Below are 12,123 nucleotides of genomic sequence, written 5' to 3' on the forward strand. Positions count from 1 at the left end.
AAGATGAGAGCCCTAGCCATCCTAGTTGGGCTCGTTGTGATCCGTTGGATCAAGAATACGCGGCCCACATCGAGGAGAGTAAAGCCCAGAGGGATAGTTTTCCCTATAATCCCTCATACAATATTGTATTTCCGTTTACACCCTGCGAATATTTTTCGCATCCACGTTGGACATGTCTTAACCGTTCGATGAACCGTAGGCGGCCAAGATAGATCCAGGAGAGAATGGCGAAAGGAATTTTCTCATAAAGGACCCTCACAGAATTGGATTTTACATTCACTTTCACTAAACCCCATCCCCTTCCTCTCGCCCATGCTCCTCCGGTGAGCGGCGGCGGCGGCGACGGCGAGGTCTAGACTCTGGAGACGTGTGGCTGTCGAAATGAATCAACTGAGTGCCTCCGCAATGCTCTCCCGCGCAGCCTCCCTCCGCCGCGCCGCGGCGGCGGCCTTCTCCACCGCCGCGGCGAGGCCGGAGACCGGGCTGTACGGCTTCGATGTGCTGCGCACGGCCAAGGGCTTCCGCCGCTTCGTCGACGACGCCATCGAGAGGTAAGGGGTGGAGATACTGAACCGCAACCTACTCATCTGGAAGCTGGAGCCATCCATTGGCTGCTGAGATTTTACTGAAACGCGCAGGTCGGACGAGCTCGTGGCCTACATCGGGCAGCTGCCGCCGTCCGCGGAGATTGTCCGCGCCATGGATGAGATATCGAACACTGTAGCCTACTTCCTCTTCTGCTAATGATTTTTTTGCGGAATTAGTACTTGAGTTGGTATTGAGGGAGTGATGTGCGTTTTATACTTGATGATTTGGTTAGGTCTGCTCAGTTATTGATTCGGCAGAGCTGTGCAGGAATACGCACCCAGATAAGTGAGTGTACACTGGTTACTGGTTGCTTCTTATGAAAATCATACTCTGGAGCAATGTGTTTTAGTTTTGAGTGGCCAATTACATGTGTATTCTGTGCCAGGGAATTTATGGATGAGGCAGATAAGGCATCAATGAGGATTTATGAACATCTTCAAGTAAGCTCGATAACATGGATGTTGCATACCCAAATAGTTGGTTTGAGGAAAAAATGAGGGAGAGAACTTAGTGAAATGACCAAGTCAGAACCATTAAATTTCCTTTTTCCCTGTAATTCTATGCAGTATCTGAATACCAATACTACTTTGTACAATGCAATACTTAAAGCTGAGAGCGAAGGTGTCATGCTCACAGAGGAAGCTCGAAGGGCAGCCACCACCTTGCGTGTTGACTTTGAGAAAGGGGGAATTCATCTTCCTAAAGGTTGGCCTACTAGAGTTATACTGGTGCTTCTTGTTTTCCACTTGAGTGTTGCTAAAAGTATAATTTCTTCCATGGCAGATAAACTCGAACATGTTAATCATCTGAACCTTGAGATTGCCCAGCTGGGTCGAAAGTAGGTACATGAATTGTATAATAGACAGTGGCTGTCATTGTACTATTTTTTGTTGAACTTTTCATATTAGCTTTGCATTCCTTGTTCCAGTTGCATGTCTGCCAGACTGCAACTTACTATCAGCAAGCGATCTCATTATTTGGTGGCATTTGCTTGTTGGTAAGATATATATGTTCAACATATATGGTGTTGAGTTCATATTAACCCTTGCGAGATGCTTCTGTTCTGAAAATATATCATTATTTAGCTTGTTTGACTGCATAGAGTCTATAGGGATGTGTGTCAAGCTGTTTTACTGCCTGCTAATTTGCTGTATAGCTGTTCTGTTACAATGCTTAAAAATAGCGGGATCATATTACCTACTAAATAATTCTTAGTAGTCCTCACATCATCATATTACTAATGTATAAATGGTTTAGTTTATGCACAGACTGCTAGTGCTAAGTATGAGGCTAAGGTGTATATCGATCTGTTCAATGATGCACTTGTTCAATTTATTTCCCATCTCTTTTCCATTATCATTAGAAATGCGAGAAATGATATTGAATCTCCTTGCACACACACAATATGCATGTGGCTTATAAGTGTATTCGTAAATGGTCTCTCATTCAAATGGCATTCTGATCGCTATAAGGATATCTATTAATTTTACTTTTTTTTTCCATTTAACTGCACAGTTCCATTGTGGCTTTCCTGTTTCTTTGCCTGTCCAGTACATTTCCCTACCGCCCCTTTCTTTTCACTGGATTGATTCTGTGAATTGTAATTAATGCCATGCCTGTTGATTTGAGGTTCTAAAATGTATAAATTTGCTTGTTGCTAGTGAACTTACTCATTTTTTCTGTGCCAGGTTCAGTGAAAATGTTATGAACAAACCAGGTTTTGTGGATATATATCCAGCTTCGCGCATTCCAAAAAATATGCAACGCCATTTTAAATCCATTCACCGTATTAAACCTTGGGGCGATGAGGAACAAAGAAATCAAATGGACACTACAAAGCAAAAGGGTCTAAGGATAGTTACTGATTCAGGAACTCTATCAACAGCACTGAGATGGGTCTCAGATGAGGAAGTATGTTCCCTTTATTCCACTCACCAACCATTAATTATCAATGTATTATATGTTATCAACCTAACATTTCCAAACTTCCCAAAGATCAGGAAACAGGTATACCTGGTAGGAAACTCTGAACCTCGTGAAAACATTACAGTTCTTGGCAAGCTTATAAATGCACGTGACGAGCTTGCGAAGGTAATTTTTTTCATGTTATTGTAGGGCATTTATTTGAAGGAAATAGATGCTATAATGCCATTGTTTTTAAATTTGATTTGTTTATGATTTACTACACTCCATGGTGTACTGTCAACTTGATATGGTCTGTAATACAGAGAAGATGAGGGTTAAGCTATGGTTAGGTTTACTAAAATAGCATGTTTAACATGCATTCTTGTATGCATCAATACCTGATAAATTGCTTGAAGGATATGGTCATGTGGTATCTTGACTCAAAAGGTGTCAACCATGTAATTGAGGAGATAAATTTGAGTTGGCATTATGTGGAAAATATTCCCAGCCAATGGAAGACCAGTTTGTTGATTTAATTGAGAAGTTATTGGATGCAGTTTATTTGTGTTATACCAATGTGCTTGATCTTGACTATTGCAGAATCAAACCTTCCTTTCCAAAGGCCTTGGATGACCTATATAGGCCTCATTGCGTCTATCCTTTAGCAAAATATCTAAGCTAGATGTGACATGTTAAACTTTCTTATCTCACATCATTGGATCCAGTGAGAGTTATCAGTGGCCTGCCCTCTTCCTTTGCAGTAAAATGTGCTGCAGCCTGCAGTATACATTTTTGTAAATGATTTTGCTTGGATCTTACCTGTTGGGACCAATTAGACCCAAAATTTTGTTGGTATTTGTGCTTTGGATATATAGTGCAAGTTGTATTTCTTAATCTAATTGAATTGTTATTTGGATCACATGTTATAAGTTGATAAAAAAAATCCAATATTTGTTGTGCTTCCTCTTTCCCAAACTTTGTAATTGGAAGAACCAAATTAAAAATTACCTAATTGAGTTTCTAAGTTCGTTTAGGAAATACCATGGTATTTATCACATTAGTAACTTACGGGCAAATGACTGAATATTTTTCAGTATCTACTGCTATTCCAGGACAAGCTAGACTGTTTTCTTATTCTTGTCCTTTTTTCCAGACTATGGGATGCAAATCATATGGTGATTTTGCTATTCGTCCTAACATGGCTGCATCTGTAGATGTCGTGATGTCATTTCTCAAAGATTTGAGTGGCGCGGTTAGGCATAAAGCTGGTGAGGTATGCAAGGGAGTGAACTTCATCAGTGCTAGGGTAGTTTGACATTAATGCATTGATATATTATATCCTACCAGTGTCTCTCTCTCTGTTGATAGTTACCTCTTTGCAGGAATTTAAACGTATACAGGACTTCAAGAGAACTGTATGCAATGAAAAGAGTGCTAAACTTGAACCCTGGGATGAGGATTACTTCATTGGAATGATGAAATCAGCTGTACATAACCTGGATGTCTCAGTATGTGCTAATTTTTGTGGGGATGCACTTCAAAATATAGTAGAACTACTTTATAAATTATAACATGTTATTTAGATCACAATCTAGATCTTTATGTAAATTCAACACCATAGGTTGACACAAGGCAAATACAACCTAAATTGGTGCTTGTGGACTAAATCGGTTATGAGGGGAAGAAAAAACACAGTACCCAATTACTTTCTAATTTAATATATGTCAATGAAAAAGTTAATGTGCAGTGATCCCTTTAACATCATTGCATACTTAAAATTTTTCCCTTTTGGGCATTTTTGAAATACCTAACAGGTGGTTGCAGCATACTTTCCATTGTCCCAGTGCCTAAAGGGCTTAAACGTGCTGGTGGAATCATTATTTGGTGCCACATTTCATCAAATTCCTATGGGGGACGGCGAGTCATGGCATCCAGATGTGATGAAGTTGTCTCTCCATCATCCTGATGAGGTACTATTGTGTTAAGCTTAGTTTATTAGTTCTATATAAAAAAATAGTAAACTACTGCATCTTACCCAATCTAACTCTACAAAAGCATGTAACTACATGCTTGAACTTTTGTTATTACGGATACATTTCTAATACGCTAACATTAGGGGGCATGACAATCACTATGTTTCCTTTCTCGAAATGAGCATGCCAGATTATCAATCACACTACTTTGTTTTTGTTACTAAAATCAAAATCAGCAAACACCAGAAATAACTTTTGAATGATAGCCAAGTAGACAAAGAACAAAATTGGCATTCCATGGTTACTGATTAGTAATACATAATAATGATGGAGAGTTGGCCTTGTCCGATTGGTCATGTACTCGTATCCTATTAGCGCATAGTGTAAATACCGTAAACTTGAACAACTAGAAGTATGATGACAGGAATCTGTTACGAAATTATTTATCACCAATGCCATTTAACTATGTAAGATATCATAAAATGTTATGCTATTCAGAGCAAAAAAAATATTTCAAAACTAGTAGACCCAAAGGTATTTTCTTAATAAAATGTATGTTTGGATTACAATTATCAGTCCATCTCTTTATAACGCATATATGACCAATTGAATTCTTCTAAGGGGTAGTCTAATCAAGGATCTTGGTTACTACTACTATCACGCACCCACTGTTGAGAGCATCTTCTTAATTTATATTTTACTGGCAGCAAAGTAACCAAAGGAAAACATGTTTAATGAGCAGGGCAATTTAGGATTTATGTATCTTGATCTGTACTCCAGAAAGGGTAAATATCCAGGGTGTGCTCACTTTGCTATCAGAGGGGGGCGACGATTGCAAGACTCAAATTACCAGCTTCCAGTATGTTCTCTTGTATATTTTTATTTCATGAATAACAAGGGAATTGGCATTTCCAAACATTAATGTTGAACTACTTTTTAGGATTATTTTGTATTTCCATAGTACTTTGGATGTTTTAAAAAATGTGGAATGCAGAATTTTGCAGCCTTTTTAGCCCAAATATTTGGAACTAAACAAGGCCTAAGGCTTGTGTGCCTTATTTAGATTTATTCTCTTTGTTCAACATAGATGAAGAACTTTTGACAGCATTTAAATGATCCTTACAAGGATAATATCTAAGATTCACGCCACCAATTCACTTCATTCTGATGCTTTTCAGATCGTTGCTCTAGTTTGCAATTTTTCAAGTTCGAGCAAAATAATGGCAAGGCTTAACCATTGGGATGTTGAAACTCTGTTTCATGAGTTTGGCCATGCCCTTCATTCTCTACTCTCAAGAACGGTATTTTGCTGTCCTTTTTTATAATATTTAGGTCTCTCCAATGACTCCAGGATTCCTTATCTGCCAGCATAATGATATTTGCAGGAGTATCAACATTTCTCTGGTACTAGAGTTGCTCTTGATGTGGCTGAAACGCCATCAAACCTCTTTGAGTACGTATGACTTGTTGCTAAAAATAAAACTTTATCCATTAGCACTCCCGCAGGGTATTTAATTCTGGCTTATCTAAAATACAGCAGCATTTGTTATTTACCTTCTTTATCAGTAGTTGAGTTCAATTCACATTGCAGGTTTTATGCATGGGATTATCGTGTCTTGAGGAAATTTGCTGTAGATGAAACAACTGGTGATCCAATACCAGAAAAGTTGGTAAAGGCACTTAATGCTTCTCGGAACATGTTTCCAGCAATGGAGCTGCAGCGTCAGGTTTGTTTTTCTTTGTACTTCTTATTTCTCACCCTTAACAATTGGATTTGACCTTGTATGTCCCAATGTGCTGTTTCTTCACTTTGTGTTATTGTGCCTCCGTTCCCCAGATTTTCTATTCTATAATGGACTTGACTTTGTTTGGGGAGCAAGGATCCAAGCCAATGGACACAATTTCTACTGTAGCTGATTTGAGGAGAAAGCATACAAGTTGGAAATGTGTAGAAGGCACACACTGGCATACTAGATTTACTCATCTGATAAATTATGGCGCTGGTAAGCTTTCTATAGTTCAAGAAAATTTCAAGCTTCAGTTTTCATAAAGTATAACTGCTATTCTTTATTTCAACATTATTGCAGGCTACTATAGTTATCTTTATGCTAGATGTTTTGCCACAACTATATGGCAAGAAGTATGCCAAGGTGATCCATTATCCCGCAGCACGGGTAGTGCACTTAGGGACAAATTTTTGAAGCATGGTGGAGCTAAGGATCCTTCTGCCCTGTTAAAGGATTTCGTAGGTGATTCCATTATTATAAACTCTGGAGGAGGAATAATCCCTGACATTAGCTCCTTGTGTAAAGAAGTCGGTTTGTGAAATACCATTGGGAGTGGAGATTGGGATCATTATTTTTGACATTGAGATGGGTTAAAGGGTCAAAGACTCATGATATCATGAGTCAGGAGCTTGATCTGCCACAGGGCTGCAGGATCTAGTTGAAGGTCAAGCTGAAAAAAATAATAGTAGATTCTTGACAAAGAACTGATGAATTGGTTCTCAATACAGGATTGCAGGTTAGATTAGTTGGGTGGATCCTGTTTGACCATTGCTGAATCTTCGATTTTAACTTGCTGCTGCTGCTGCTGCAAGGGTGGTTTAGTTCCCTGTCAGATGATTTTTCGCATTTACTCCGATTGTTCGGAACTGCTGTTCCAAAGCTACAAAGTGGCTGTGCCTGTAATATTGACCCAGGTTAATCTTCATAGCCCATCACATGTAATAGTTCTCTAAAGTGATTATAAGAGTGAGAGATGTGCCCATATGATCTTTTTTGAATTCTTAGTTGGTCTCATGGATAGAAAGCATGTTTGAGGATCATGCTCATTATTGCAAATCTCCCTTCATAGCGTTATCTAAGCCATCTGAATTTAGATTGAAGCTGAATAGGCGAGCTTCTGGCCGCCGAAGACGTACAAGCCGGCGATGATGGACAAGATGAATACAAGCCAGCAATTATCAGGTAAAGAATCAGATGGCACTGCCGCCAATGCTTCCTTCAGGGTCCAGGAAACAACTGAACAACATCGTCAACGCCTCCTCCAGCACAATATCGAAGTAATTGAAATTTCAGTTTGCACGGTTAAGTAGATGTTATTGCGATAACCGCTCGATTTTCATCGAATTTTGCTAAAATTCTTACGAATTCCACTGAGAATTTTGACTGTGCCCCGGTCAATAAATTCAATAACCTGCACCTCAAGATCAGCAGCTGCGAAACACATCACCCAGATAGTGACAATCACAGTTACCGGGTGACCAGGATTCGGGATGGGCAGACAGGAAAGAATCAGGTCAGCATCCATGTCGGAATAGATCTCCTCAACTTGATTTTTGCGAAATGTGAATCATGCGTACTCTTTCCGTCCCAAAAAACGAATCTAGGATGAGATGTGACACATTCTAATACAATAAATCTGGACAAAGGTATGTCCAGATTTATAGTATTATGATATATCACATCCAGTATTAGGTTGGTTTTTTTATGGGACGAAGGGAGTATGATGTTGCAACTATTAACTGGAGGAATGAGCAGAAATTGTTCAGGTTTTCTATCTGCTTTTGTTGCTGTAAGTCTGTAACCAAACTAACTAGTACGGAGCACTGCGGTTTCAACTTTACAACTGAGCATCCACTGAATTTGCAGAGACTGAACCTTCAGCTCAATAATCACCATTTTTTTTATATTCGGTTCCTGGATGATCTTTAACCTTTCTAGTATTCTACAGTCCAAGAATGTTGAACATGAATCATCCTCATATGAGTTATTTTCCCCTTTTTGTTGATTCTTCAATTTGTGGTGCGAAATAAAAAGGCTGAAAGAAATATCTAACAGAAACTATCCAATTATGGCATGGCTAGCTTTCAACCACAGAAGATATGAAAGGGAAAAAAAATAAAAAAGGAGAACATGAAACAGAAACAGAGGACATGGCTTGATAGTTGATACAACTTAATCTGCAAATTAAGCAGGATACAACCACTGCAAGTTCTTCAAATTCCTCCCCCTCTTCTTTCTCAACTCATAAGACCCAAAAAAAAAGTGAAAACACATAGCACCGATCTGACAGTTGACCATAACTTCATAAGGCAACTCAAGATCAGTAGATCACTCACACACACAGTTCATCATAGCTCCTCAAACATGCACATATCAGCTTCAACTTAATTTAGCTATGCATGCATGCAAGTCTGTATCATATATGTAGCAGTATACATACATAGATAGATATATTATCATATATATGTATATATGCATATATGCAGGGTAGGTTCATCAGTTCAGAGGCCACCGTAGCGGATGTCGGAGAACTTGGACTTGATCCACTTGAAGCTGCTCCGGACGGTGGACTTGAGCCTCCCCTGCGTCGCGAACACGTTGTACGCCGCCACCCGCCGCCGCCGCTTCGCCTCCGGGTCATCGCGGGCGCTCGGCCCGTTGAAGCTGTACGACTTCGCGGCGGCGCCGCCGCCGCCGCTCACGTCCTCGTAGTCGTACCCGCCGCCGCAGCCGTAGTACGCCGCCGAGTGCTCGTGCGGCACCGACCTGCACTTCTCCATCGTCACAGCTAGCGACCACGCCGCCACTGATGATTTGATTCCGGTGAGGTCGCAGGCTTCTTGATGAGTTCTTGATCTTGAGAGGGATGAGGAGAAGCTGGGTAGTAATGGAGCTTAGCTGAGCTGCTAGCTTGGAGGAGAGGCAGTGCTATAATTGAGGTGAGGGAGGGGAAAGAGATGGGTTTTCTGCTTGATTTATTAGGCCATAATTATGCATGATGCACCTTGGGTTGTATGGGTATTCTAAAGTGACCCTGTCTGTTCTCTTTTCTGACCAGAAAGGATGAACCCTTGCTTTTTGATCATACCAATGGCATTATCTAAAAGAGTGACATAAAAAACTGTCACACAACTTTATTAATTTGAGAGTATCATTAAGTGTTTGACTGCTCATGTGTATGTTTTCTTAGAGAAAAAAGGAGCGTTTCTGGGTACTCTCCCGAATCATAAACATTTGATGTTTAGGATAAGATTTACTTTAACTTTTAAAACTTTGACTATTAATTTTGTATTTAATCAAGTTTGCAAAGTCTAATAAGCATTTGAGAAACTATTTCCAATTTAATTTTGTATTTAATCAAGTTTGCAAAGTCTAATAAGCATTTGAGAAACTATTTCCAATAAAAAAATTGTAAAGGTTTAAACAAATCTTATTATAAACGTTAAATATCTATTAACTTATTAAAGGAATAAAAAAAAGAGCCTCCACGTTCGCTCTCACGGCTTAGAAATTTTCACATTGATCGGGGCAAAAGAAAAAACAGAGTCCATATAGAAATATAATTTAAAAACAGCTAAAATTTGGAATTATAAATAAGGAATATAGAAAAAGAGACAGGAGTCCATATCGGTTTATAATTTAGAACTAATTGAAAATCAGAATTAAAAAAATAAGAAAACTAAAACTAGAGGTCAAAGTCCCTATAGAAATATAATTTAAAAATAATTAAAATTAGAATTAAAAATAAGGAATATTGACAGAAGATTCTATAACCCATATAGAATATAATTTAGAAAAGAATGAAATGCGGAATTAAAAAATAAAGAATATTAAAAGATGAGTTTAGAGTTGTCAGGGTTATGGATACCACAGTTAGGGTAGTTGACTAAATCTCGGCAGGACCCACCACATACCATGTCTTATACGGAAACTGACTTTGGATATGGAGGGAGTTCTGGATAATGAAAGACAACCAGAGTTCTACATAGAAACGACAAGGACTACTCGGATTGTATCCATATTGGTTTCCCTAGTTCTACTTGGACAAGGGGACACCTATGGGTATAAATACAAGCTCCCCTAAGAGGAGAGGATCGACACACAACAGGATCAACACCCAACACAATCGACATAGAAGCCACAACATAGAAGCCTACATACGCCAAGACACGCCGCCGGATATCGACTTCAAGGATAAGCACGGCTAGTCCCCTACGGTGTCTCCGGATACTGTCAGGAGAGACGAAAGCGCTATCTCTGATCTCGCCGGGCACGGATTCGAGGAGGAAGGCTACCCTGTTGTCGACTACGAGTCAGATCGTCAGACCGCCATGTCAACAACAGTTAGATAGGCTACCCCAAATATTGTACTAGTGTTATTATCATGAATAAGAGCAATACTGGCTTCGGCCAACAGGATGTAGGGTTATTACCTGACAATTCAGGGGCCCGAACCTGTATAAAAATCCCTGTCTCCATCTCTTTTATCTCAGTCTCGTGTATATCCTAGTACCAACGATCCCCATGCCATGCAAATACTGTAGTCGAGACATCAAACGTCGACAATGGCGCGCCAGGTAGGGGGATTTTGGTGCTTCAGGATTTCGACGAGATGGATTCAAAAGATGGATTCTCCAACAACAAGCTACTCGACGACTTCGGCTATAGGGAGATCCAACCTGACCGAAGCATGCCCCCCGACAAGATCGGAATCAACGCCGTTAACTTGTCGATCCGGCGAGATCGACCAATCTACGAGATGTCGCCGCCGGGGATAACGACGGTTTGATGTTTCCCACCGGGAAGCCTCGGCCAGGTCAACCGACGACTACATCGAATCCGATTTTCAACAGCGAACAATGATGGACTTCGGAGAAATCAACTGCTCGTCAGCTCGGATCAATCTCACAACACGCGACGTGATCGGGCAACCGCGACGACTACTAGGCCTGACATCGCGTGGCATGAGTCAAAAATACTGTACCGTGACCAACACCCATAAATACAGTACACGTACACGTCTCTATGAGCACCTGTACGTGTGCGAATAAATATATGTTGGTATGTACAGAGCCATGATACGTTGGTTAATTAAGGTAATTAGTAGGTTAATTAATTTTATTAACCTATTAATTTCGTAGATATGTCCGGCATATATCTACACATATACGTAATATTTTATCTGCAATTTATCATACCTATTCAGATCATACAGCATTGTCAGATCCATGATTTATTATGTTTACCTAGAGCATGTTTTTTATACAATATCTATTGTGCAAGTGTCCCCGATGTTACATCTACTACGCTTTAACGTTGGGGGCTCGCTCTATTTTCTTTTGTATGAATCATGCTTGCTTACGGTTTATATAATGCCTGATATTTACATCTGCTCGTTATGTCCTAATAATACTAGAAGATTCATGCAGTTTTTTGAGTGCATACCCGATATTATCTGCTATATATCTTGTCTTCTAGAAAATATTTTTCAGGAACAATTGAGCACTCGAGTAGGTTGTGGTCGAGTACACCGCATTATCGAGAACGATCTCGACGAATGTAGAGTCGTCGCGCCCAACCTACCAACAAAGACCGATGACCTATCTCATAGCACCGGCCATGGCTGGACTACTCGAGAAAAGGTTGTTAACGGATAATTCTCGTGAACGTCGTCGGTTTGATCACCCGACATGATTGCGAACAGACATCCGGATATGCTATAAGTTGGGTGCGTGAGTCATGCTGGCCACATGAGACGCACTTGTAATAAACCAACTCTCGCACCTCAACCTCCATTGGTGTTCGAGAGATAATTCTACACGTTCGCTGGTCCTCGAACCAATGCGTAGCAATCTCTCGCACCGCAACCT

General features: G+C 40.0%; 2 protein-coding genes across 2 annotated transcripts; one reads left to right on the forward strand and one right to left on the reverse strand.

The window, feature by feature from the left end:
- Positions 1–297: 297 nt before the first annotated feature.
- On the forward strand, positions 298–7,922 carry LOC127777225 (mitochondrial intermediate peptidase, mitochondrial). Its single transcript, XM_052303784.1, has 17 exons — positions 298–551; positions 639–720; positions 821–873; positions 974–1,028; positions 1,155–1,293; positions 1,372–1,426; positions 2,277–2,499; positions 2,584–2,679; positions 3,647–3,766; positions 3,876–4,001; positions 4,308–4,463; positions 5,209–5,325; positions 5,645–5,767; positions 5,852–5,919; positions 6,058–6,193; positions 6,304–6,469; positions 6,554–7,922. The coding sequence occupies exons 1-17, from the start codon at positions 382–384 to the stop codon at positions 6,790–6,792; spliced, it is 2,124 nt and encodes a 707-aa protein (XP_052159744.1). The 5' UTR covers positions 298–381; the 3' UTR covers positions 6,793–7,922.
- A 462-nt stretch (positions 7,923–8,384) lies between these two features.
- On the reverse strand, positions 8,385–9,215 carry LOC127777227 (uncharacterized). Its single transcript, XM_052303786.1, has one exon. The coding sequence runs from the start codon at positions 9,031–9,033 to the stop codon at positions 8,755–8,757; it is 279 nt and encodes a 92-aa protein (XP_052159746.1). The 5' UTR covers positions 9,034–9,215; the 3' UTR covers positions 8,385–8,754.
- Positions 9,216–12,123: the final 2,908 nt, after the last annotated feature.

Source organism: Oryza glaberrima, chromosome 6, assembly GCF_000147395.1.
Source record: "Oryza glaberrima chromosome 6, OglaRS2, whole genome shotgun sequence".
In the NCBI taxonomy this organism is placed as follows: domain Eukaryota; kingdom Viridiplantae; phylum Streptophyta; class Magnoliopsida; order Poales; family Poaceae; genus Oryza; species Oryza glaberrima.

What these genes read in the sequence shown, in the direction of transcription:
- LOC127777225 (XM_052303784.1), top strand. Translation starts at nt 382, where the DNA reads ATGAATCAACTGAGTGCCTCCGCAATGCTCTCCCGCGCAGCCTCCCTC. An exon ending in TGGATGAGATATCGAACACT is followed by an intron (nt 721 to 820) that starts GTAGCCTACTTC and finishes TGATTTGGTTAG; the next exon opens with GTCTGCTCAGTTATTGATTC. An exon ending in CTCTCCATCATCCTGATGAG is followed by an intron (nt 4,464 to 5,208) that starts GTACTATTGTGT and finishes TTTAATGAGCAG; the next exon opens with GGCAATTTAGGATTTATGTA.
- LOC127777227 (XM_052303786.1), bottom strand. Translation starts at nt 9,033, where the DNA reads ATGGAGAAGTGCAGGTCGGTGCCGCACGAGCACTCGGCGGCGTACTAC.